The sequence below is a fragment of the Berghia stephanieae genome, chromosome 5 (genome assembly GCF_034508935.2).
Source record: "Berghia stephanieae isolate SIO BIC M18660-M18661 chromosome 5, UCSD_Bste_1.3, whole genome shotgun sequence".
NCBI lineage: Eukaryota > Metazoa > Mollusca > Gastropoda > Nudibranchia > Aeolidiidae > Berghia > Berghia stephanieae.
In genome coordinates, this window is record NC_088364.1 from 84,367,798 (window position 1) to 84,393,301 (window position 25,504).

Genomic DNA, 25,504 nt, shown 5'->3' on the forward strand with positions numbered 1-25,504 from the left:
TTCTTTAGACTTTGGACAATCAAGACAAAGATTTAATTAGAGATATGGCTGCAAGGTGCAGATATGCAAACTAACATTTCAAGGAAATGTGTCATAATCTTCAACACAAGACGATAACATACCGTTGTAAACGGCTGTATAAGAATACATTCTCATTATTCCTATTTTTTAAAATTATAACAAGTTCAATATTCATCTCTTTGAAAAAGCACCCCTCTAACGATTTAGCTTTATGTTCTTTCATACAAAAAAGAATAACATTCACAAAATAATTTATTTAGAAACCTAGTCACCTGTGTACTGTTTTCCTTTAATTTACCATCCAATTGTGAAATCACAAACTCACAGATGGGACACAGATCTGCTTTTGGATTTCTTAAGGACAGAGGCGCCATTTTGAATGTCTCAACTGTAAGAAAAAAAAACAACAAAACAGCAAGAAATGGTATCATGATTTATATTAATATGCAGTTATTGATTCATTGACAAACATATGATAGCTAATTGATATATTTCCTCTTGATATTGTTTACATTTTTGTGAAGTCTCATAGAATTGAGAGAGTATATTGTTATTACATGACTATTTCCAACAGGCACAACAGTACACAACTTCCTTTTTAAATGAGAATACTCACAGGTCACAATTGCGATGAATCTAAATTTCTATATTTGTCCTATATCTTTAAACATTTAATTATCCTGAACTCCAAAGTCAACGTTACGTAAACACAGTGAGTAGGTATGATAGAAATAAATCGCTTACAAAATACCAAATTTCATTACATCTTCTTCTTCTAGGTTCCATGCCTGGTCCAGGCTTCGGATACTGCATGAATTATCTCTCTCCATTCCTCCCTGTCTCTTGCTTTTTCAAACAGCTCTTGGATTGTTAGGTTGGTGAAGCCCTTCAGTTGGTCTATGAGTGTTTTTTTTGTCTCCCCGGGCGCGTTTACCAGGTATTTTTCCACAACTTGCCAGGTATTCATTCTTATCTTTCCTTACTATGTGTCCGAAAAAGGATAGTTGTCGATCCACTATTAAGGGCATTAGTTTCCTTTGTTGGTATGTTTGTTTTAGCACTTCTTCGTTCGTTTTGTGTGCGGTATACGATATTCTCTGCATCCTTCTCAAGCACCACATTTCAAAAGCTTCAATGTTCTTTTGTGTTTCTGCATTTGTAGTCCAGCTTTCGCATCCGTAGAACAAGATTGGCCACACGTAGCACTTCAAGACTCGGAATCTAATCCCGAACGACATCTGTTTGTTTTTCAAAATGTTTCCCAGGTCCATGAAGGCCTGTTTGGCTTGAGTTATTCTTGCTCGTATGTCTCGGTTACATCTTCCATCTGTTGTCACTATTGAACCTAGGTATTTAAAACTTTCTACGTTGGTAAGCTGCTCGCCGTGAATCGTTATATTGCAGGTGTTGTTGTTTTCGGGGTTTTTCTGTATTACCATGCATTCTGTTTTGGTGATATTCACTTCCATTCCCTTGGCTTCACTATCTACTACCACTTTGTCAACAATCTTTTGAAGTTGGATTTCTGATGTTGCAATGAGTACCGTATCGTCTGCGTATCTTATATTATTTATGTTGTGACCTCCTACTTTTATTCCCTCCATATTATTTATGCCCCTCATGATTGTTTCTTGGTATAGATTAAACAGATCTGGTGAGGCAACACACCCTTGACGGACTCCTTTCTTAATAGGAATGGAATTTCCTGTAGAGTTTCCGATTTTGATAGATGCCTGCTGGGAGGTCTTTCTCATCAGCGCCAATGGAGTGCAGTTGTTTTAGTATTTCTTCGTGGCGTACTCTATCAAAAGCTTTTTTGTAGTCGACAAAACAGAGGTATAGTGGGGTCTGAACCTGTATAGCTCTTTCACTTAAAACACGGAGGAGGTATATTGCGTTCCTTGTCCCTCTGTCAGGTTGGAATCCATATTGTTCTTCTGCGATTTCGGGGTTAATCTTATTCCTTAGCCTGTTGATAATTATACGCAACAGTATTTTGTTGATGTGACTTATTAAACTTATAGTTCTAAAATTTTCGCATCTGACTGCACCTGCTTTCTTTGGTATTGCTATGAAAATAGAGTTACAGAGATCTTCTGGAATTTTCCCAGTATTGTATATATTGTTGAATAATATGTGAAGTTCATCAATTGCTAGATCTCCTAGGCTTTTTAATACCTCTACAGATATTTCATCAGGGCCTGTTGCTTTACCATCCTTCATTCGTTCCATGGCATGTTCAATTTCACTTTTGGTGATGTTTGGTCCGCTTAATGGTTCTTTGAATTTCAGTGGTGGTTCATTTCTATTTGGATCATTGTACAGTTCGCCTATGTATTCTACCCATCGGCTTTCTATATGTTGTTCTTCAAATAGCAGTTCCCCTTGTTTGTTTTGGATACAACTTCCTGCTGCTTTGCTTTTCCTTTTCCCTGATAGTTCTTTTATTCTTTGGTGAGCTTGTTGGGGGTTGGGTTTGTATTCTCTTTCGATTTCGCAGCATTTCCAGTCTAGATAGTTCTCGTGTGCCTCGATGCATTTGGATTTAATGTGGTTGTTCAATGTTTGGTATTCTGCAGACCCTCTGTTGCATTTTCGTCTTTCTTCAAATAGGTTTAGAATTTCATTTGTCATCCATTCCTTTTTGCTGTTTGTTTGAGCTATTGGTAAATGCTTTTCTGTAGTTGCTTTGACACACTTTTGGAATAAATCAAATTGTTTTTCACATTTTTCGTTATCAGGTTCACTTTGGCTTTGTATCATGAGTGCATTTTCAAATTCTTCTCTCATTTTTGTTTGTATGCCATTGTCTTTGCATAACCTGTAATCCCTCTTTATTCTACCAGCTGTTCTCTGAATAGCTTTAAACTTTATCCTTACTGTACAAACAACTGGGACATGGTCACTGTCTACATCGGCGCCTGGGTAGGTTTTGCAATTTAATATGCCATTTCTGAATCTTGATGATACTGCTATAAAGTCTATCTGGTTCCTTGCTCTGTCCCCTGGTGATTGCCATGTCCAGGTTCTTCTTGGGTGTTGTTGAAACCAGGTGTTTGAAATCATTAATTTATTTGTTCTACACCAATCTGCCCAGATGTTTCCTCGTTCATTTCTGTCTCCGAGTCCATGTGGTCCGATTATGTCACCATCTCTGCCTCTGCCAATCTTAGCATTTAGGTCCCCCATTACCATAAGGACTTCTTGTGATTTACACATTCGTTTTGCTTTGTCTAGTGAATGGTAAAACTCTGTCATATCTGCATCTGTCGCCTCTTCTGTTGGTGCATAAACTTGAATAATATTGGTGTCAACTCCAGGTCCTCTTAGCTAAACCAGCAAAACTCTGTCTGAGATTGCTACGTGCCCTTTGTAAAATTTGGTTGATTTTTGGTCTAAGATCATCCCTACTCCTTTTTGGAAAGAGGTTCCACCACTCCATATGATCTTATATGTCATGTTGTTTTCTTGTTTTGACATGGTTCCCTGCTCTTTCCATCTCATCTCTGCCAGGCCAAGAATATTTATTTGGAGCCGTTTCATTTCTTTTAGAATGTTGTTTAGTTTTCCTTTTTGGGCACAGGTCCTGACATTCCATGTCCCAATTTTGGTTTTGTCACATTTGTTAAATTTATTTCGCCTAGTAACTGGCTGACGGTTCGGTGTGACCTGACGAACATCACGCTCCCAACCGAGCGAGGCAGCAGTCTTCCGTGAAAACATGCTCCCCTTTACGCTGTCACCGTTTAACTTTTTGGACTTATTCATGCAGTTAACTCGGCAAAGTTACAAGAATGGTTTGCCATTGCCTATTCTTGTCGCCCTCTGCAGTTGGCCAGCTTGACCTGTTACCGTTCGACACCACGAGGAGGTTGCAGTAGGGCTTGATGATGATCTATCTTTGCAGACTTGGCATCATCCATTTGTCGAACTTCATTACATAAAAGTAAGCAATTCATGACATCATATGAACAGTCACTGCAATATATAAACCTCTTTAACAATACCATTTGCATAAAGATAAATTTACAACTAGAGTAAATACATGTAAGCATCTTACTCAAGAAAGTTGATATATTTTTTTAAGTATTTAAAAATGTTGATAATCAATCAGGTTATTGTCATTAATATTCCTTCACTATTCATAAAAATGACAGACAAAATGTCAAAGGAATTTATGTTCATATATGATATTAGTTTACAGATGACACATTCTAATAACTAATGAACAAAAATGAATAAAACAACTTCAAAAAAGAGAGCATTATATTAAACACAGGACGTATCGGGCTCAAAACAATTCTTCAGCCAAAAAAAAACCCAATAAAAACAAATATACATTACATTTTATGTTTTTATAGTTTTTGTTGTTGGCTGAAGAAAGGTTTTAAGCCCGATACATTCTTTGTTTTGGTATTTTGTTCCGTTTTTTTGTAGCTGTTACATTCATTTTTATTTGTTACTTTTTGTAGTCCACATCTTCCAGCAGCTTAGTATCATTTATAGCAAATTCTAGGTAATTTATTCACATGTCTAAATTTGGACTAAATCATCACTTACGTTGTCGTGCACCAGTACAAAGACCCAACAATTTACAAACATCCTCGGGTTTGTAATTCAGTATAAGTTGGACCAGTGTTGGAAAGTATTGTTTTATAAGGGAGTCACACTCTATTCGAAGAGAGCCTGGCAAAAATTCACAAACCTCCTCCAGAGCTTTCTCTATCTCTTGCTGAAGTAAAAACAAAAGTAAAAAATAACGATTGAAACATCAGTAGAAGCCATAGAAATATAGAAAAATAAAATGAAAACAGAATCACACAGGCCAATGAGTTTCCACTATGTCCAAGTTCTTAATTATTTACGGAATAACCTACTAAAATCTAAGACAAGCAGCTTATTCCTATACAGTAAATTCGTATTTTAAAAAATAGCTGAAGAAATTATAGAAAAATAAAGAGAATAAGAACATGTTTAATAATTTGGCTTTCATCAGAGGACATCAAATAGCAATCTACAACAAAAAGACTGCATTATGAAAACCGTTTTAAAGCAAAAAAAAAAAAAACGTTTAAAATCTTTTTGTTAATGATGCCTTGAGCGTGTAATGACATCTATATTCAATGAGTTTAACACTGTTTTACTGTAAACAAAGAAGCAAAACAAACAAAACAATTTGTAAAAAACAAAACAACAAAAAGAAACAACAAAATATAAAGAAAAAACGACAACAGCATTCTAACATTCATGTGAGATTGTCAATCACCTGGGTACTGTTTTCCTTTAATTTATCGTCTAATTGGGAAATCGCCAATTCACAAATTGGACACAAATCTGCCTTTGGATTTCTCAGAGAGAGAGGCATCTTTGCTAATGTCTCCGCTGTAAGAACAAAACAATCAGAAAGATATCAGGATTTTGGAATTAAATCAATACACATCAAACATTGAATTGTTCAAGAAATAGCAGCTACTTGACGTATACTCTTGAATATTGGTTATGTAATTTTCACGTCCATTTGAGTCGTTAATAGTTAATAGTTCATGCCAGTCCATTGTTGATTTTAATGTCAGCTGATTTTAATAGCAATTCTTTTATCTACAATCGCAGTTTTCTGTAAAAACTTCTTTACAAATTGCAAACGCTCATAAGAACGGATCCATCTAAAAGATAATGCGTCAATATTTTTGTTGGGTCATCATTGAATTACGCTGATCTAGACGGCAATTGCTTGGATGAACTTTCAAAATGTATTCGAGAGTTATTTTTACAGACGTAATGCTAGTGCTTATACTTTTAGACAGCAGTGATCCAAGTTTACAAAGTTAACGTCATGGGTTATATAAAGTAATAAATGATAGTAAACTTAATTTGTCTTGCACTTCCTCCTTTTGACAGGCTAAACATGTGCTTCTTCATACATTTTCTCTGTCCAATTTTTTCCACACTAAAAAACAACATCGTCATTTACGCATACATACATTGTATCCTTTCTCAGTATGACAGCAACGAGTCACTGTTTGATACTAATTTTCAATAGTTGCATGTTAGTTATCAATCCACGACATTCCATCATCACGTAGCATGTACATTTACCATTATATTAAACATCTTGGTAACTTAACTGGGACAAAAAATACATTTGCTACTCTTATAGAAGAAATGTAATGTTCAAAAACATTTTATGAAAATCAATTATTCTAGGATAAAAAATACACATTCAAATGAATGATAACTAAAATGTTAAGATATATTCTTTACTTCATGTACTGTATAATTTTATACTTAGTTAAATAGTACCCAGTAGGTAATCTGTGACTACATATATCTAAACAATATGACCACTTACATTGTCGTGCACCAGTACAAAGACCCAGCAGTTTACACACGTCCTCGGGTTTGTAATTCAGTAAGAGTTGGACCAGTGTTGGAAAGAACTGTTCTATGAGGGAGTCACACTCTGCTTTTATTGAGCCCGGTAAAAAGTTACAAACTTGCTCCAGAGCTGCCTCTATCTCTTGCTGTGGAGATAAAAATAGAACAATACTAAAAACTTGTCAAGCGTGGTTTTAAAATTCTTTTTAACAAAGGAAAAGTACACAGAAAAGAAACAAAATGAAAAAAAAAAGTTTACACTGCACTAACCCGAAATATTTGAATGCAGAGAATTTAAATAACCTTCCTTTATCATTATTCTCTTTCAATTAAATTGACTGACTCAGAATTACTATCAATGTGCATATTCAAAAGATAAACAAAAATAATTCAGTATATTCCTGATTATCTAACCTTGCAAACTTAACAGCCATAATCCAGAATTGGTTAAACTTTGGTTTTATGGCATAGGACATTATAATGGAGCTAATTCCAAGACAAATTTAGGATAACGCATAAGGTAAATTGTTAAAGTAGAAAAAAGAGACAGAAATTAAAGCGATAAAAGTTGGGCCTCTATCAGAATGAAGACAACAAATACCATGTAACGTGCATGTGACCAGTAATTAGGAGGTCTGATCTGAGGTTCGATACCCAGTCGAGGCAGGCTGAATTTTTGGGATGTTTTTTCTTCTTGTATATTCATAAGCATCTTTCTGCTTTTTTTCACTGTTTCATTGTCATCTTTTCACATCTTCTATGGCTTAAACGCTGGTTTTGATGCATTTAACAAACAAAGATACACATTTTGAAACAAGTTACCAGTAATACTGCAGGTTTATTGAATCATTAATTCATTTCGAGACTATTAATCAGTGTGTTCTGGTGTAAAAATGTTAACAAGATTCAAACACGTTTGGGATATTGCCAGTCACCTGTGTACTGTTTTCCTTTAATTTATCATCCAACTGGGAAATCACAAACTCACAGATGGGACAAAGATCTGCCTCCGGGCGTCTTAAGGAGAGAGGCGCCATTTTGAATGTCTCCACTGTAAGGGACAAAACGACAAGAAAAGATGATAAATTTAACTAACTGCCTGAAGATAGCGAATGCTTGAAACAATGTTATAGAATATGAACAAAATTACACTTGGATTAATATATGCCTATTCATCAAGAATTTTGATATTTAAAACCATTCACAAATTATAAAATAAAGTTTGGTATTGTCAAAACTACATGTCCTTCTTTCAAAAGAATAATGGTGACATATTTTCATTTTCATATAATATCACTTTTCAGATAAAATAGAATTTGCACACTATGTAATCCCTCATTTCTCTATATGGAAACAATATGACCACTTACAATGGCGTGCACCAGTACAGAGACCCAACAGTTTACAAACGTCCTCAGGTTTGTAATTCAGTAAGAGTTGGACCAGTGTTGGAAAGAACTGTTCTATGAGGGAGTCACACTCTGCTTTTATTGAGCCGGGTAAAAAGTTACAAACTTGCTCCAGAGCTGCCTCTATCTCTTTCTGTGGAATTAAATTGGAACCAGACGTAAAATGAGATAAATGAGCCAACATTCTTTGATTCATGGGGACAAATATTTTTAAAAATCAAATATAATATAAATAATCATCATCATCATCATTGCCTTTTTCACCCTGGGTCAGGGTATAGGCCACAGACAAACAGTTTCCATCCTTCTCTATCCCGAGCTAACTTTTTTATCTCATTCCAGGTCTTATCACTCTCTGTATATCAGCTTTTTTAATTCTCCCTCTAAACTTTAAATTGCCGACTAGCTGGGTTTCCATGAAGACAATTCTAGTACAAATCAGGATAACATGTAATGTGACAGATGATGTAATAGTCAGGAAAAAGACAGAACTATAATATTATATGTTAAGACTCTGGCTTTATAAGGAGACAATAAATAGCTACCTGCGTCAGGGCAACACAGAAACTAGAACACTTTAATTCTTCTTCTTCTTCTTCTTCTTCTTTTTCTTCTCATTCTCCTCCTCCTCCTCCTTCATTTGATCGATAGAATGCCCTTAACTAAGTCATCGAGTTTTAAAAAATGTAAGGCATCACAAACTGTTGATATTGCTAGTCACCTGAGTGCTATTTTCCTTCAAGATGCCATCCAGTTGGGAAATTGCAAACTCACAAATGGGACACAAATCTGCCTTTGGATTTCCAACCGCGGGAGGTGCCACTTTGGTTATCTTCTCTAAAAGATACAAAAATATCAAAAGATTTGGTTTTAAAAACCAGCTGAGCCATTTGTTGTTTTTATGTCACAGTTTGAGAATCTGGGTGATTTTATACATCTTGGTATATACTAATTTTACAATTTTTACAATTATTTGAAGTTTGTTTTTATGTCACAGTTTGTAAATGGTGCTGCTCGAAGCTCGAAGAAATAAATAACAATGTGAAATTGGATGTAAGATTCAATTAAATTATGAAAACAGATAGAATGGACGTTTAGGGTTTCCACTTTATCAACAAACAGGATGAATGAAACAGTACAGATGAATGAGATGATGTCATAATGACGTTGTTCAACGTCACTACGACATCATCTCATTCATCTGTAGTGTTTCATTCATCCTGTTTGTTGATAAAGGGGAAATCCGAAACGTCCATTCTATCTGTTTCGTAATTAAATTGAATCTTACATTCAATTTCACATTGTTATTTATGTCACAATTTGAGAATCTGGGTGGTTTTAAACATTTTTGTATAATATACTAATTGGACAATTTTGACACTGATTTGAAGCTTTCTGGAATACTGCTTGACTTATTGTTAGTGACGATTTTATTTTTGTTAAGTACTCATCATCATCATCACCATCATCACTAACATGCCATCACCATCATCATCGTCATCAACATCGCCACCATCATCTTCAGTATCAACAGAAGCAGCAACAATCAACATCGTAATGACAATACAGATTGGCAAAATATTACACATACATTATATTTTTATTGTTTATAGATATTACACATACCTCTGTGCGTGCTCTTACATAGGCCAATAATTTGACACACTTTACTAGGAGGGTATGATGACACTAAGAGTTCTATCAATTTGGGTGTGTACTGTGTCACCAATGAATCACATTCACTCTTCAAAGTGCTTGGTAAAAATGTACACACCTGATCAAGGGCTGTCATAATTTGTTGCTGTTGGCGGATCAGAAGTAGAAGATATTTATAACTAAAAAAAAGGAACCATCAAGTCATTCCTTCTTTTTATGTTATTCTGAATTTATAAATGTGTAGAAAACAACTAAGAAACAAACTTTGCTTTGATTCAGTTAGTTAGCACGGTTATTCATGACAACAAATTATGTGTAAAGAATGTTAAAACACACGGAGGAATCAATAGTTTATTACACTGAGCACTTGATTAACAAAATTAGCGCAACAAAACACAACGATAAAATAAATACATGAAACAAAATTGGTATCATCAGGTTTCGTCAGTGTTTTTCGACAATCCTCTTCTCTTAACAACTTAGTGGTGATTAGGTGATATGATATGAGTTTTTTTTTCTTGGAAAATACTCAGGAGAATGTATTAGTGCTCCATTCAAATAGTGACTGAAGCCGCCAGGGGCGTGGCTACATTGGTTGATTTGGTGCCTGGCACCGCATCCAAAAATGAATTACAGCATTAATAAAAAAAAAACCCCGAGAAATGGTATATACCGCATCTTACTTCTTTGAGTAAGTCTTTTCTTCAGATTTTTCCCTTTCTTTTGTATTTACAATTACAGCATGTTTTATGTCATTTTCTTCTGGTTCTGGCACCACATTAAACTGTAATCATGCCACGCCACTAGCAGCCTGATACCGTTATTGCATTTCTCTATCCAATCACTTATAAAAACATTTGTATAAACTCCAACTTCAATGGCCTCAAAGCCCTCAAAGAATTGACAAGTCCGTGGACGCCGCATGACTTACAAACCTTTGATTTGAGCTCATCTGTTTTTAAATAGCGCAATATCCATTTTATGCAGGACAAGACATGACGCCTGTTAAGGTGATGTCACTTAAAAAAAAAACCCCAGAGACAATCCAGTTACCAGCTGGGTACTCATTGTAAGTTAATTTACAAAATAAATATTGACTACAATAATAATGGTAGTCATCATTTCATTACAGTAATATAAGTCTTTCTTAAAATACGCATGTCAATTCAGTTATAAAACAAACCTGTGTGCTGTTCTGCTCCAGTATGCCATCCAGTTCTTGCATCACAAACTCACAAAGGGCACAAAAGTCTGCCTCGTCTTTTTCCACACTGATGGCGGGGGTTTTCAGTATTTTGGCTTTTATGGAGAAAAATAAAACAGCAAACGAAACGTTTCGGGATATGAAATGTTACATTCAATATCAACATCATTTACTATGCAATATTACTAGGTGATGACATATTCATTGCAACAACAACAAATAACATATTCCCGGTAATCATCATTTGAATTAGTATCTACAATCTAAACATTCAAACTAAAATGGCTTCTAGAATGACGTCGTCATCATCATCATCATCATCATCATCATCATCATCATCATCATCATCATCATCATCATCATCATCATCATCATCATCATCATCATCATCATCATCATCATCATCATCAATATCATCATCATCATCATCATCATCATCATCATCATCATCATTATCATCATCATCATTATCATCATCATCATCATCATCAATATCATCATCATCATCATCATCATCATCATCATCATCATCATCATCATCATCATCATCAGAAGCAGCAGAAGCAAAAACATCAACAAGAAATAAATCACAATAGCTACTCTATCACTTCAATTACCACACATATGGATTCAAATTAAACATACCTCTCTGCGTGCTCTTACACAGTCCAATAATTTTACACACTTTACTAGGAGGGTATGATGACACTAAGAGTTCTATCAATTTGGGTGTGTACTGTGTCACCAATGAATCACATTGACTCTTCAAAGTACTTGGTAAAAATGTACACACTTGATCCAAGGCTGTCATAATTTGTTGCTGGAAGAGGATCACAATATAGAAACAAGTTATATTTGTTGACTACAAATAATCATTTTATTATTTCTACCTTGATTACACGTGAGCTTAACAATATTTTGTGTGCAAACATTCTACACATACCTTTGAGAGGAATTCTGCCCTCTTACATTAAATGAGTTCTTCGCCACTTTTCTGGTCAGATCTTTCATATCAGTTCAAATGTGTTTGAGAGAAAAATACTATGCTTAAATAAGTTACCTATCAACTCTAGAAAAAATTCAGGTACCGAAACAAAACTTTGTAAAATTCATTGACGACAAGCATGCAGAATGTGCCCGACTGTATTGGAATGTTCAAAATCCATGTTTTCAGACTTTTTGGCTAACCTTAAGCACTCAGTAGTGAATTGGTATCTGGATCTAATGTAAGATCTGATAAGATTATTCTCAAAATCTTAAGAGTTCAAATCAAAGAGTATCAGTCAATTATTATTGCATGTTTCTAGCCTCCCTATTATTAAACATTTGTATAACTCTTTATCTCGTAAGAGTTTGACTCTCACGACTTACAGGACTAATTACTTTAATGTCAACATCAACATGCACAATATTCGATTTACAGATACAATACAGTGTTTATTGAGTTTATAAAAAATGGCTCTATTAAGAAAAAGGTAGCCACCTTTTTATTGCAATAATATGTCTTTATTACTGGCACTGATATGACTTTTATGTGTTGCAAGCGCCGTAAAACCCCTTTACACAAACATACAGGTCTTTATCAGATCATTGTAGCGCATTATAAAAAAAAACAAACCTGGGTGCTGTTCTCCTCCAGTAGGCCATCCAATTCCTGCATCACAAACTCACAAAGGGCACAAAAGTCTGCCCTGTCTTTTTTCTCATCGAATGTTATGGCCATCATTCTGTTGGCTTTTAAAGGGAATTTAAAAATTGTTATCATGCTCAAGAGTAGACTTTTAATTCTTTATCAACTTTGAATTAGTTGGAATTGGCCTACATGCATTATTATGAAAACACATATACTACTTTTTGCAATCATCGTCATTAACAATATAACAGTTTTTTTTAAAAGAATAGATTTATTTCCAACCATCAAAATTATTATCCGAACAATTGTAAACATCCTCGTTGCCGTCGTGGTCGTCATCATCATCATCATCATCATCATCATCATCATCATCATCATCATCATCATCATCATCACAACAACCGCCATCCAACCACCACCGTCACCAATAATAACAACGGCAAACAACGACAAGAATAACTGCAATAAGAACAACAACTAAATACAACAAACCAAATAACGAATACGCCAAAACTCTATTCATCAAACGTCACTTTCAAATTCCACTTACCTCTCTGTGTGCTCTCACAAACTCCAATCATTGCACACACTTTACTTGGAGGATAGGACGCCAAGAGATCTATCAACATTGGTGTGTACTGTTGAACAAGTGAGTCACATTCATCCTTCAGTGTGTTTGGTAAAAATGTACACACTAGGTCTAATGCTGCAGTTATTTGTTGCTGTTTCAGAATCAAAAGCATAAAGAATGGATCAGTTTAGTCAAAATTCGAGCTGACAAATTTAATGAGCGATATAAACAAAACAAAACAAAAAAAAAAATAAAACGTCAATTTATTTATATCTCTTACATGTTTTAATTTATCATTTTATTTGATGTACCTGTTAAGTGAAGAGACCATTTTAAACTTTACAAGGAGGACACTATATTTGATTTTACATCAATTTTAATGTACTGTCATATCCAATATATTCATGATATATGTCAAATTACGATGTGAACTGTTTTTTCTTCATGCATTGAGACCAGGTTTTGTATTCAAATTGATTCATCATATATTGGTCGACTGGAGACATTAAATTGCAAAAATAAGTGTAAAGTCTTGATCATTGTTGCAAATTTATTTCACCCAAGAGAGTTGGAGGAACAATTTCTCTCACTGACTTAAGGGACAGTGAACGTAATCATAATTAACTGTAAAGTGAAAAGTATAAGAAGAAATTGAAAGTAGATTACTTTGCTTCGATAAGATAAATAAAAACTCCAAAATATTCATAAACCATAACAAAACTTTTCCGTATAGTTTGTCACAGGCTGATTTGATTTTACATCACATTAATAAGTAAAATATCACTATGATTACAAGTGTCATCTTGTACAAGGTAATTTGAAAGAAAAACCCTAACCATAATGTATGAATCGATCAGCTTGCTTCAGCCCGAAAGTGTTTCTTAATGTTAAAAAAAGAAGTTTTCATAGGAATGTAACTTATAAAACGTTGACAAGAAAATGTGACTTATAAAACATTGACAATAAAATGTGACTTATAAAACATTGACAAGAAAATGTGACGTATAAAACATTGACAATAAAATGTGAATTATAAAACATTGACAATAAAATGTGACTTATAAAACATTGACAATAAAATGTGACTTATAAAACATTGACAATAAAATGTGACTTATAAAACATTGACAAGAAAATGTGACTTATAAAACACTGACAAGAAAATGTGACTTATAAAACATTGACAATAAAATGTGACATAAAACATTGAAAATAAAATGTGACTTATAAAACATTGACAATAAAATGTGACTTATAAAACATTGACAAGAAAATGTGACTTATAAAACACTGACAAGAAAATGTGACTTATAAAACATTGACAATAAAATGTGACATAAAACATTGAAAATAAAATATGACATAAGACATTGACAATAAATTCAACCTGTGTGCTGTTCTCTTTGAGGATTCCATCCAATTCTTGCATTACGAATTCACAAAGGGGACAAAAGTCTGCATCCACTTTTCTCACATCCAGAGTTGGAGATTTCATTGGGACTATTTTGGGAAAATATAGAATTTTAGTTAAAAGAGACAAAGCTTGATTTTTAAAAAATTCAATTATTGCAATCATACTCATCACAGTTTGGTGGTGTCTTTTTAAAAAAAATACTAATTATTCCTTGTAATCATAATCATAAACAAAATAAAAATTATTCGCGATCTTTAGAAGCAAAGGCATCGCATCACCACCACCATCGTGATGATAGCGTAATGCTGATTATAATAATAATATGATGATATGAATCATCATCATCATCATCATCATCATCATCATCATCATCATCTTTCATCATCTTCATCTTGATCTTCATCATCGTCGTCATCATCATCATCATCATCATCATCATCATCATCATCATCATCATCATCACCACAATCATCAACAGGACCCCATTGATTCAAATTACACATACCTCTCTTCGTGCTCTTACACAGTCCAATTATTTGACACACTTTACTAGGAGGATATGATGACACTAAGAGTTCTATCAATTTGGGTGTGTACTGTGTCACAAATGAATCACATTCACTCTTCAGAGTACTTGGTAAAAATGTACACACTTGGTCCAGGGCTGCCGCCACTTGTTGCTGGAGAATGAAATGGAGCAGGAAAAAAATTTATAAAAAAGTAGTAACGATAAAGGCAGTTCTCCCTTAATTATAAATTAGGAGTTTAAAGATCATTTTAAAAAAAGATATCGGAAAAGAATAAAGATTCCATTCTTTCTAAACGATGCAGATTTGTATTTAATTATTTATTTTTTCATCATCTGGAACAAATTGATTGTGTCTATTCAGATCTATTTTAGATAAGACATTTTGCTTCTATGGATCAGAAAAATTCAAATTAAACTTTACATGCTAAAACAAACCGTTTAATTTGGGAATTTGTGATTAAATATGTAGATAGAATGAATTGGCATGTAGCCAAATCCCAGGGCGGAATGATTCATCTGATATCTTTGCATCTCCAGCAGACTGGATTGCTGGATGAACAATTGGGTGTGAAGATAAGTAGGAATAGAGTATCGATGCTAATGCCGATTGATAAATTTAAGATAATCACCAACTCCATTTGCCTGATGGAATTACTCCTGCTACTATTACAAAGTTGATACGCGTTTCTTAAACTTTGATTTCATAGCATGTTGATCATTTGACTTCTCCAGAGAACAAAACGGGTTTCGTCTAATGCATTTGATTTATAAAACTATTCCAAATACACAAAAGGAATTTTCATTTTCTCCAATCTCACGGGTCTTTTTAACCCTCACCTTACTACCTGCAGCGAAATCGTCACATTTGTTACGACACAATATACATTTTAAAAAATTCAGATTTATTTTTTACATCACAAACTTTGAAGAATGATCTTTGTTTAATTAATAAGAGCTTAAAGTTGTTTTGTAGAGAGATTGTTTGTGTTTAAAAAAAAAAAAAACAATTTTTCTGCTGGGTAAGCCTGCCATTTTGGGAGAATACTGAAAATGATCGATAAGGAGAGAGTTAAAACACATTATGCAGGATTTAGTAGCTATTCAGCACGTCATTACTCAAAAAAAAAAAAAAAAAGAACAAACCTGTGTACTGTTCTCCTCCAGTATGCCCTCCAATTCTTGCATCACAAACTCACAAAGGGCACAAAAGTCTGCCCTGTCTCTTTCCACAATAAGATCCCGGGCCCATTCTTTTTCCTCACAGTACTGAACCTTGCCACAACTTTCCGCAATTTGGCTGGAGCTGCACCAGTACTGAGGTCCCTGTGCACACAAATCACTGGGGATGTCTGATTCGGATCGTATGGATGCTCCGTGGGCTGAAGAAGAAACGAAGGATAGTAGATGCAGTCAAAGTATTATAGAAATGTGTCTTTCGGGTAATTTGAATATGGGTAATAATATCAATCTTGTGACATGTACATTACATTAAAAATATAATTTTTCATTTATTTCGCGTCATGTCAGTAGCTTCTTATTCGTAAGTCTGATAACCCTAAATTGTTATGAGCTCGATGGTGGGGACAGCCTGGCTCAGCGGTACGGTCTTTGCTTCGTACCCGAAAGGTACCGAGTTCGATCACCTGCCGCTGCGTTGTTATTTATTATTTTTACGGGTTTTACGGCGCTTGCAACACATTTAGGTTAAATCAGCGCCAGTAAAAAGGAAGAAAATAGGATAGTAAAAAGTTGTAGAATTACAAAGCACCCAAGAAAAAGTAAGACAAAGGGGAACTGGGAACAAATAGGGATCAGATGTAGATTCCAAGAGCATATCACCAATGTACTTAGTTTGAGATCACCTATAAGTCTCATCCGGACACAAGCACAAAATCCAAAAAAAGAGGAATACACTCAAATGCTTACATTATACATTCAAAATAATAATACATAACAGGCAGATGATTTACAAGGAAAATAATATCATCTCATAAAACAATAACTATGCATTTGACTGTCTCCCTCCCACTTAGGACTCTAGCCGGGGCCAAGACAAAACCAAGTAATCTCATTCCAAGACAAAGACAGTAAGCATGTTGGAAAACAGATATAAGGAGATAGAAGACAGTGTGTACCCCCCTGCCCGCTATGGGAGCCGCTGCATTGTGTGGCCTTGAGCAAGTCACCTCGCCCTAGCTCAATTTGCGGCGCTGAACTGCAGCTGATGCCCGGGTTATTCGAGTCTTCCCTTGGAATAGACCCTAGAGACAAATTTCCCCTATGGGATAAATAAAGGGAATTGTTATTGTTGTCAATATTTGGCACGGAACTACTCTCAAACCACCACAAAATATTGTCCATACCAACCATGTAAAATGAGGCCCACAATTGGGTTCGATTATCAGACCTGATAAAGTGCGCACGTAGTATCTGACCATTTGAACCTGCTTACTACACATTCAGGAACGTATATCGATCGATAAGATAAACGACAAGGACAGTCCATTTAATGAATCATTGTCTTGTCCAACCAAGTTAAATGACGCTTTTCACGTGTTATCACCATTGTTGATTATTGATAAGATAGGCAAATCGCTGGTTTGCCTCGAACGCTCCAACCCGGCATTGTTGATTATTGATAAGATAGGCAAATCGCTGGTTTGCCTCGAACGCTCCATCCCGGCATTGTTGATTATTGATAAGATAGGCAAATCGCTGGTTTGCCTCGAACGCTCCACCTCGGCATTGTTGATTATTGATAAGATAGGCAAATCGCTGGTTTGCCTCGAACGCTCCACCTCGGCATTGTTGATTATTGATAAGATAGGCAAATCGCTGGTTTGCCTCGAACGCTCCATCCCGGCATTGTTGATTATTGATAAGATAGGCAAATCGCTGGTTTGCCTCGAACGCTCCACCTCGGCATTGTTGATTATTGATAAGATAGGCAAATCGCTGGTTTGCCTCGAACGCTCCACCTCGGCATTGTTGATTATTGATAAGATAGGCAAATCGCTGGTTTGCCTCGAACGCTCCATCCCGGCATTGTTGATTATTGATAAGATAGGCAAATCGCTGGTTTGCCTCGAACGCTCCACCTCGGCATTGTTGATTATTGATAAGATAGGCAAATCGCTGGTTTGCCTCGAACGCTCCATCCCGGCATTGTTGATTATTGATAAGATAGGCAAATCGCTGGTTTGCCTCGAACGCTCCACCTCGGCATTGTTGATTATTGATAAGATAGGCAAATCGCTGGTTTGCCTCGAACGCTCCACCTCGGCATTGTTGATTATTGATAAGATAGGCAAATCGCTGGTTTGCCTCGAACGCTCCACCTCGGCATTGTTGATTATTGATAAGATAGGCAAATCGCTGGTTTGCCTCGAACGCTCCACCTCGCATTGTTGATTATTGATAAGATAGGCAAATCGCTGGTTTGCCTCGAACGCTCCACCTCGGCATTGTTGATTATTGATAAGATAGGCAAATCGCTGGTTTGCCTCGAACGCTCCACCTCGGCATTGTTGATTATTGATAAGATAGGCAAATCGCTGGTTTGCCTCGAACGCTCCACCTCGGCATTGTTGATTATTGATAAGATAGGCAAATCGCTGGTTTGCCTCGAACGCTCCACCTCGGCATTGTTGATTATTGATAAGATAGGCAAATCGCTGGTTTGCCTCGAACGCTCCATCCCGGCATTGTTGATTATTGATAAGATAGGCAAATCGCTGGTTTGCCTCGAACGCTCCACCTCGGCATTGTTGATTATTGATAAGATAGGCAAATCGCTGGTTTGCCTCGAACGCTCCATCCCGGCATTGTTGATTATCGATAAGATAGGCAAATCGCTGGTTTGCCTCGAACGCTCCATCCCGGCATTGTTGATTATTGATAAGATAGGCAAATCGCTGGTTTGCCTCGAACGCTCCATCCCGGCATTGTTGATTATTGATAAGATAGGCAAATCGCTGGTTTGCCTCGAACGCTCCATCCCGGCATTGTTGATTATTGATAAGATAGGCAAATCGCTGGTTTGCCTCGAACGCTCCACCTCGGCATTGTTGATTATTGATAAGATAGGCAAATCGCTGGTTTGCCTCGAACGCTCCACCTCGGCATTGTTGATTATTGATAAGATAGGCAAATCGCTGGTTTGCCTCGAACGCTCCACCTCGGCATTGTTGATTATTGATAAGATAGGCAAATCGCTGGTTTGCCTCGAACGCTCCATCCCGGCATTGTTGATTATTGATAAGATAGGCAAATCGCTGGTTTGCCTCGAACGCTCCACCTCGGCATTGTTGATTATTGATAAGATAGGCAAATCGCTGGTTTGCCTCGAACGCTCCATCCCGGCATTGTTGATTATTGATAAGATAGGCAAATCGCTGGTTTGCCTCGAACGCTCCATCCCGGCATTGTTGATTATTGATAAGATAGGCAAATCGCTGGTTTGCCTCGAACGCTCCATCCCGGCATTGTTGATTATTGATAAGATAGGCAAATCGCTGGTTTGCCTCGAACGCTCCATCCCGGCATTGTTGATTATTGATAAGATAGGCAAATCGCTGGTTTGCCTCGAACGCTCCACCTCGGCATTGTTGATTATTGATAAGATAGGCAAATCGCTGGTTTGCCTCGAACGCTCCACCTCGGCATTGTTGATTATTGATAAGATAGGCAAATCGCTGGTTTGCCTCGAACGCTCCACCTCGGCATTGTTGATTATTGATAAGATAGGCAAATCGCTGGTTTGCCTCGAACGCTCCACCTCGGCATTGTTGATTATTGATAAGATAGGCAAATCGCTGGTTTGCCTCGAACGCTCCACCTCGGCATTGTTGATTATTGATAAGATAGGCAAATCGCTGGTTTGCCTCGAACGCTCCACCTCGGCATTGTTGATTATTGATAAGATAGGCAAATCGCTGGTTTGCCTCGAACGCTCCACCTCGGCATTGTTGATTATTGATAAGATAGGCAAATCGCTGGTTTGCCTCGAACGCTCCACCTCGGCATTGTTGATTATTGATAAGATAGGCAAATCGCTGGTTTGCCTCGAACGCTCCACCTCGGCATTGTTGATTATTGATAAGATAGGCAAATCGCTGGTTTGCCTCGAACGCTCCATCCCGGCATTGTTGATTATTGATAAGATAGGCAAATCGCTGGTTTGCCTCGAACGCTCCACCTCGGCATTGTTGATTATTGATAAGATAGGCAAATCGCTGGTTTGCCTCGAACGCTCCATCCCGGCATTGTTGATTATTGATAAGATAGGCAAATCGCTGGTTTGCCTCGAACGCTCCACCTCGGCATTGTTGATTATTGATAAGATAGGCAAATCGCTGGTTTGCCTCGAACGCTCCACCTCGGCATTGTTGATTATTGATAAGATAGGCAAATCGCTGGTTTGCCTCGAACGCTCCATCCGGCATTGTTGATTATTGATAAGATAGGCAAATCGCTGGTTTGCCTCGAACGCTCCACCTCGGCATTGTTGATTATTGATAAGATAGGCAAATCGCTGGTTTGCCTCGAACGCTCCACCTCGGCATTGTTGATTATTGATAAGATAGGCAAATCGCTGGTTTGCCTCGAACGCTCCACCTCGGCATTGTTGATTATTGATAGATAGGCAAATCGCTGGTTTGCTCGAACGCTCCACCGGCATTGTTGATTATTGATAAGATAGGCAAATCGCTGGTTTGCCTCGAACGCTCCACTCGGCATTGTTGATTATGATAAGATAGGCAAATCGGGTTTGCCTCGAACGCTCCACCCGCATGTTATTTGATAAGATAGCAAATCGTGTTTGCCTCGAACGCTCCACCCGGCATTGTTGATTATTGATAAGATAGGCAAATCGCTGGTTTGCCTCGAACGTCCACCCGCATTGTTGATTATGAAGATAGGCAATCGCTGGTTGCTCGAACGCTCACCGGCATTGTTGATTATTGATAAATAGGCAAATCGCTGGTTTCCTCGAACGCTCACTCGCTTGTTGATTATGATAGATAGGCAAATCGCTGGTTGCCTCGAACGCTCCACCGGCATGTTGATTATTGATAAGATAGGCAAATCGCTGGTTTGCCCGAACGCTCCACTCGGCATTGTTGATTATTGATAGATAGGCAAATCGCTGGTTTGCTCGAACGCTCCACCCGGCATTGTGATTATTGATAAGATAGGCAAATCGCTGTTTGCTCGAACGCTCCCTCGCATGTTGATTATTGATAAGAAGGCAAATCGCTGGTTTGCTCGAACGCTCCACCTCGGCATTGTTGATTATTGTAAGATAGCAAATCGCTGGTTTGCCTCGAACGCCCTCGGCATTGTTGATTATTGATAGATAGGCAAATCGCTGGTTTGCCTCGAACGCTCCACCCGGCATTGTTGATTATGATAAGATAGCAAATCGCTGGTTGCTCGAACGCTCCACCGCATGTTGATTATTGATAAGATAGGCAAATCGCTGGTTGCCTCGAACGCTCCACCCGGCATTGTTGATTATGATAAGATAGCAAATCGCTGTTGCCTGAACGCTCCACCCGGCATTGTTATTATTGATAAGATAGGCAAATCGCTGGTTTGCCTCGACGCTCCACCGGCATTGTTGATTATTGATAAGAAGGCAAATCCTGGTTTGCCTCGAACGCTCCACCCGGCATTGTTGATATTGATAATAGGCAAACGCTGGTTTGCCTCGAACGCTCCACCCGGCTTGTTGATTATTGATAAGATAGGCAATCGCTGGTTTGCCTCGAACGCTCCACCTCGGCATTGTTGATTATTGATAGATGGAAATCGCTGGTTGCCCGAACGCTCCTCCGGCATTGTTGATTATTGATAGATAGCAAATCGCTGGTTTGCCTCGAACGCTCCACCGCATTGTTGATTATTGATAAATAGGCAAATCGCTGGTTGCCTCGAACGCTCCACCTCGGCATTGTTGATTATGTAAGATAGGCAAATCGCTGTTTCTCGACGCTCCACCGCATTGTGATTATGTAAGATAGGCAAATCGCTGTTTGCCTCGAACGTCCACCTCGCATTGTTGATATTGATAAGATAGCAAATCGTGTTTGCCTCGACGCTCCACCCGGCATTGTGATTATGATAAGAAGGCAAATCGCGGTTTGCCTCGACGCTCCACTCGCATTGTTGATTATGATAGATAGGCAAATCGCTGGTTTGCTCGAACGCTCCACCTCGGCATTGTTGATTATTGATAGTAGGCAAACGCTGTTTGCTCGAACGCCACCGGCATGTTGTTATAAATGGCAATCGCGTTTGCCTCGACGCCCGCTTTGATATGAAGATAGCAAATCGTGTTGCTCGAACCTCACCTCGGCATTGTGAATTGATAGATAGCAAATCGCGTTGCCTCGAACGCTCCACTCGATGTATTATGATAAAACAAATCCTGGTTGCTCGAACCTCCTCGGCATTGATATTGAATCAATCGCGTTTGCTCGAACGCTCCACCCGCATGTGATTATGATAGTAGCAATCGTGTTTGGAACGCTCCACCGGCATTGTTGATTATTGAAAGAAATCGCGGTTGCCTCGACCTCCACCGGATTGTTGATTATGATAGAAGGAAATCGCTGTTTGCCTCGAACGTCCACCCGGATTGTTGATTATTGAAGAAGCAATCGTGGTTTGCCTCGACGCTCCCCGGATTGTGATATGATAAGATGGCAACGTGTTGCTGAACTCATCCGCATTGTGATGATAGATAGGCAAATCGCTGTTGCTCGAAGCTCCCCGGCATTGTTGATTATGTAAATAGAATCGCTGTTTGCTCGAACGTCCACCGCTTTGATTATTGATAATAGGCAATCGCTGTTGCTCGAACTCCACCCGCATTTGATTATTGATAAGCAAATCGCTGTTTGCCTCGAACGCTCCACCCGATTGTTGATTATTATAATAGCAAATGCTGTTTGCTCGACGCTCCACCTCGGCATTTTGATTTTGATAAATAGCAAATCGTGTTTGCTCGAAGCTCCACCGGCATTGTGAATTGAAAGAAGCAAATCGCTGTTGCTCGACGCCCACCGGCAGTATATTGAAGATAGAATCGCTGTTCCTCGACGCTCCACCCGCATTGTTGATTATTGATAAAGCAATCGTTGCCTCGAGCTCCACCGGCATGTTTATTGATAAGAGAATCGCTGGTTGCCTCACGCTCCACCCCATTGTGATTGAAAATAGGCAAACGCTGGTTCTCGAACCTCACTCCATTGTGATTATTGATAAAAGGCAAATCGCTGTTTGCTCGAACGCTCCACCCGCATTGTTATTTTGAAAGCAAATCGCTGTTGCCTCGACGCCACCGCATTGTGATTATGATAAATAGCAATCGCTGTTCCTCGAACGCTCCACCCGCATTGTTGATTGATAAGAAGAATCGCGTTGCCCGACGCTCCACCCGCTTGTTGATTATGAAAGATACAATCGCTGGTTTGCCTCGAACGCTCCACTCGCATTGATAGTAAATACAATCGGGTTGCCTCGAACCTCCACCTCGGCATTGTTATTATGAAATAGCAAATCCTGTTTGCTCAAGCTCCACTCGGCATGGATTGATAAATAGGAAATCGCTGTTGCTCGAAGTCCACCGGCTTTGATTATTATAAATAGCAATCGCGTTTGCTCGAACGCTACCTCGCATGTTATTATGATAGATAGCAATCGCTGGTTTGCCTCGAACGCTCCCGGCTGTTGTTATGATAAATAGGCAAATCGCTGGTTTGCAACGCTCACCCGGCATTGTTTTGATAGATAGGCAATCGCTGTTTGCTCGACGCCCACCGATTGTGATTATGAAAGAAGCAAATCTGGTTCCGAGCTCACGGCATGTTGATATTGATAAATAAAATCCTGTTGCCTCACCTCACCCGCATGTATTATTGATAAGATAGCAATCGTGTTGCTCGAACGCTCACCCGCATTGTTATTATTGATAATAGGCAAATCGTGGTTGCCTCGACGCTCACCTCGCATTTTGTATTGAAGATAGAAATCGCGTTTGCCTCACGCTCCATCGCATGTTGTTATTGATAAATAGCAAATCGCGGTGCTCAACGCTCCACTGCTTGTTGATATGATAGAACAATCGGTTGCCTCGAACGCTCACCCGGCATTGTGATTATTGATAGATAGCAAATCGTGTTTGCCTCGAACGCCCACCTCGGCATGTTGATTATTGATAAATAGGCAATCGCTGTTGTGAAGCCCACCTCGCATTGTTGATTATTGAAGATAGCAAATCGGGTTTGCTCGAACGCTCACTCGCATTGTGTTATTGATAGATAGGCAAATCCTGTTTGCCTCGAACGCTCCACCGCATGTTATATTGATAAATAGGCAAATCGCTGTTTCCTCGAGCCACGCTGTTTTATTGATAAGTAGAAATCGCTGGTTCCTCGAACGCTCCACTCGGCATTGTATATGATAAGAAGGCAAACGGGTTTGCTCGACGTCACCCGGCATTGTTGATTTAAGCAAACGCGGTTTGTCAACGCTCCCGGCTTGTTGATTATTGATAGATAGCAATCCTGGTTTGCTCAAGCTCCCCCGGCATTGTTGATTATGTAAAGGCAAATCCTGGTTTGCCCGAACGCTCACCGGCATGTTGATTATTGAAAGATAGGCAAATCGCTGTTTGCCTCGAACCCCCCCCCCCCCCCCCCCCCCCCCCCCCCCCCCCCCCCCCTTTTTTTTTTTTTTTTTTTTTTTTTTTTTTTTTTTATTATTGATAAGATAGGGAAATCGCTGGTTTGCCTCGAACGCTCCACCTCGGCATTGTTGATTATTGATAAGATAGGCAAATCGCTGGTTTGCCTCGAACGCTCCACCTCGGCATTGTTGATTATTGATAAGATAGGCAAATCGCTGGTTTGCCTCGAACGCTCCACCTCGGCATTGTTGATTATTGATAAGATAGGCAAATCGCTGGTTTGCCTCGAACGCTCCACCTCGGCATTGTTGATTATTGATAAGATAGGCAAATCGCTGGTTTGCCTCGAACGCTCCACCTCGGCATTGTTGATTATTGATAAGATAGGCAAATCGCTGGTTTGCCTCGAACGCTCCACCTCGGCATTGTTGATTATTGATAAGATAGGCAAATCGCTGGTTTGCCTCGAACGCTCCACCCGGCATTGTTGATATATTGTAGATGAACGCTGTTTGCCTCGAACGCTCCACCCCTTGATTTTGTAAGAAGCAATCCGTTTTGCCTCGAACGATCACCTCGCATGTGTTTTGATAGATCACCGGCAAATCGATGGTTTGCCTCGAACGCTCCACCTCGGCTTTTTTATTATAAGATAGGCAAATCGCTGTTTCTTCGAACGCTCCACCCGGCATTGTTGGATTATTGATAAGATAGGCAAACGCTGTTTGCCTCGAACGCTCCACCTCGCATTGTTGATTATTGAAAGATAGGCACATCGCTGGTTTGCCCGAACGCTCCACCTCGGCTTGTTGATTTTTGAAGATAGGCAAACCGCTGGTTTGCCTACCTCAATCGGCTATGTTGTTAAAGAAGGCAAATCATCGCTGTTGCCTCGATGTACCAAATCGGCAAGTTGTTATAACTAGCCACCTGCATTTTGATTGAATCGAGTATCCTCGATTGTTGATTTTGATAAATAGGCAAATCGCTGGTTTGCC

At 38.4% G+C, this 25,504-nt stretch overlaps 1 protein-coding gene across 2 annotated transcripts in view; it reads right to left on the reverse strand.

Annotated features, from left to right (window-relative positions):
- LOC144973765 (uncharacterized) overlaps window positions 1-25,504 on the reverse strand; it is a 50,171-nt gene that overhangs the window by 11,762 nt on the left and 12,905 nt on the right. For both annotated transcript variants that reach the window (XM_078916647.1, XM_078916648.1), the window contains exons 3-17: window positions 15,956-16,191; window positions 14,789-14,963; window positions 14,257-14,369; window positions 12,849-13,020; window positions 12,284-12,399; window positions 11,311-11,485; window positions 10,645-10,760; window positions 9,432-9,606; window positions 8,527-8,642; window positions 7,767-7,938; window positions 7,332-7,447; window positions 6,371-6,542; window positions 5,288-5,403; window positions 4,582-4,753; window positions 294-409 (exon numbers count right to left, since the gene is read on the reverse strand). In XM_078916647.1, the coding sequence (XP_078772773.1) occupies window positions 294-409; window positions 4,582-4,753; window positions 5,288-5,403; window positions 6,371-6,542; window positions 7,332-7,447; window positions 7,767-7,938; window positions 8,527-8,642; window positions 9,432-9,606; window positions 10,645-10,760; window positions 11,311-11,485; window positions 12,284-12,399; window positions 12,849-13,020; window positions 14,257-14,369; window positions 14,789-14,963; window positions 15,956-16,191 (2,258 nt within the window). The remainder of the gene's footprint in view (window positions 1-293; window positions 410-4,581; window positions 4,754-5,287; window positions 5,404-6,370; window positions 6,543-7,331; window positions 7,448-7,766; window positions 7,939-8,526; window positions 8,643-9,431; window positions 9,607-10,644; window positions 10,761-11,310; window positions 11,486-12,283; window positions 12,400-12,848; window positions 13,021-14,256; window positions 14,370-14,788; window positions 14,964-15,955; window positions 16,192-25,504) is intronic.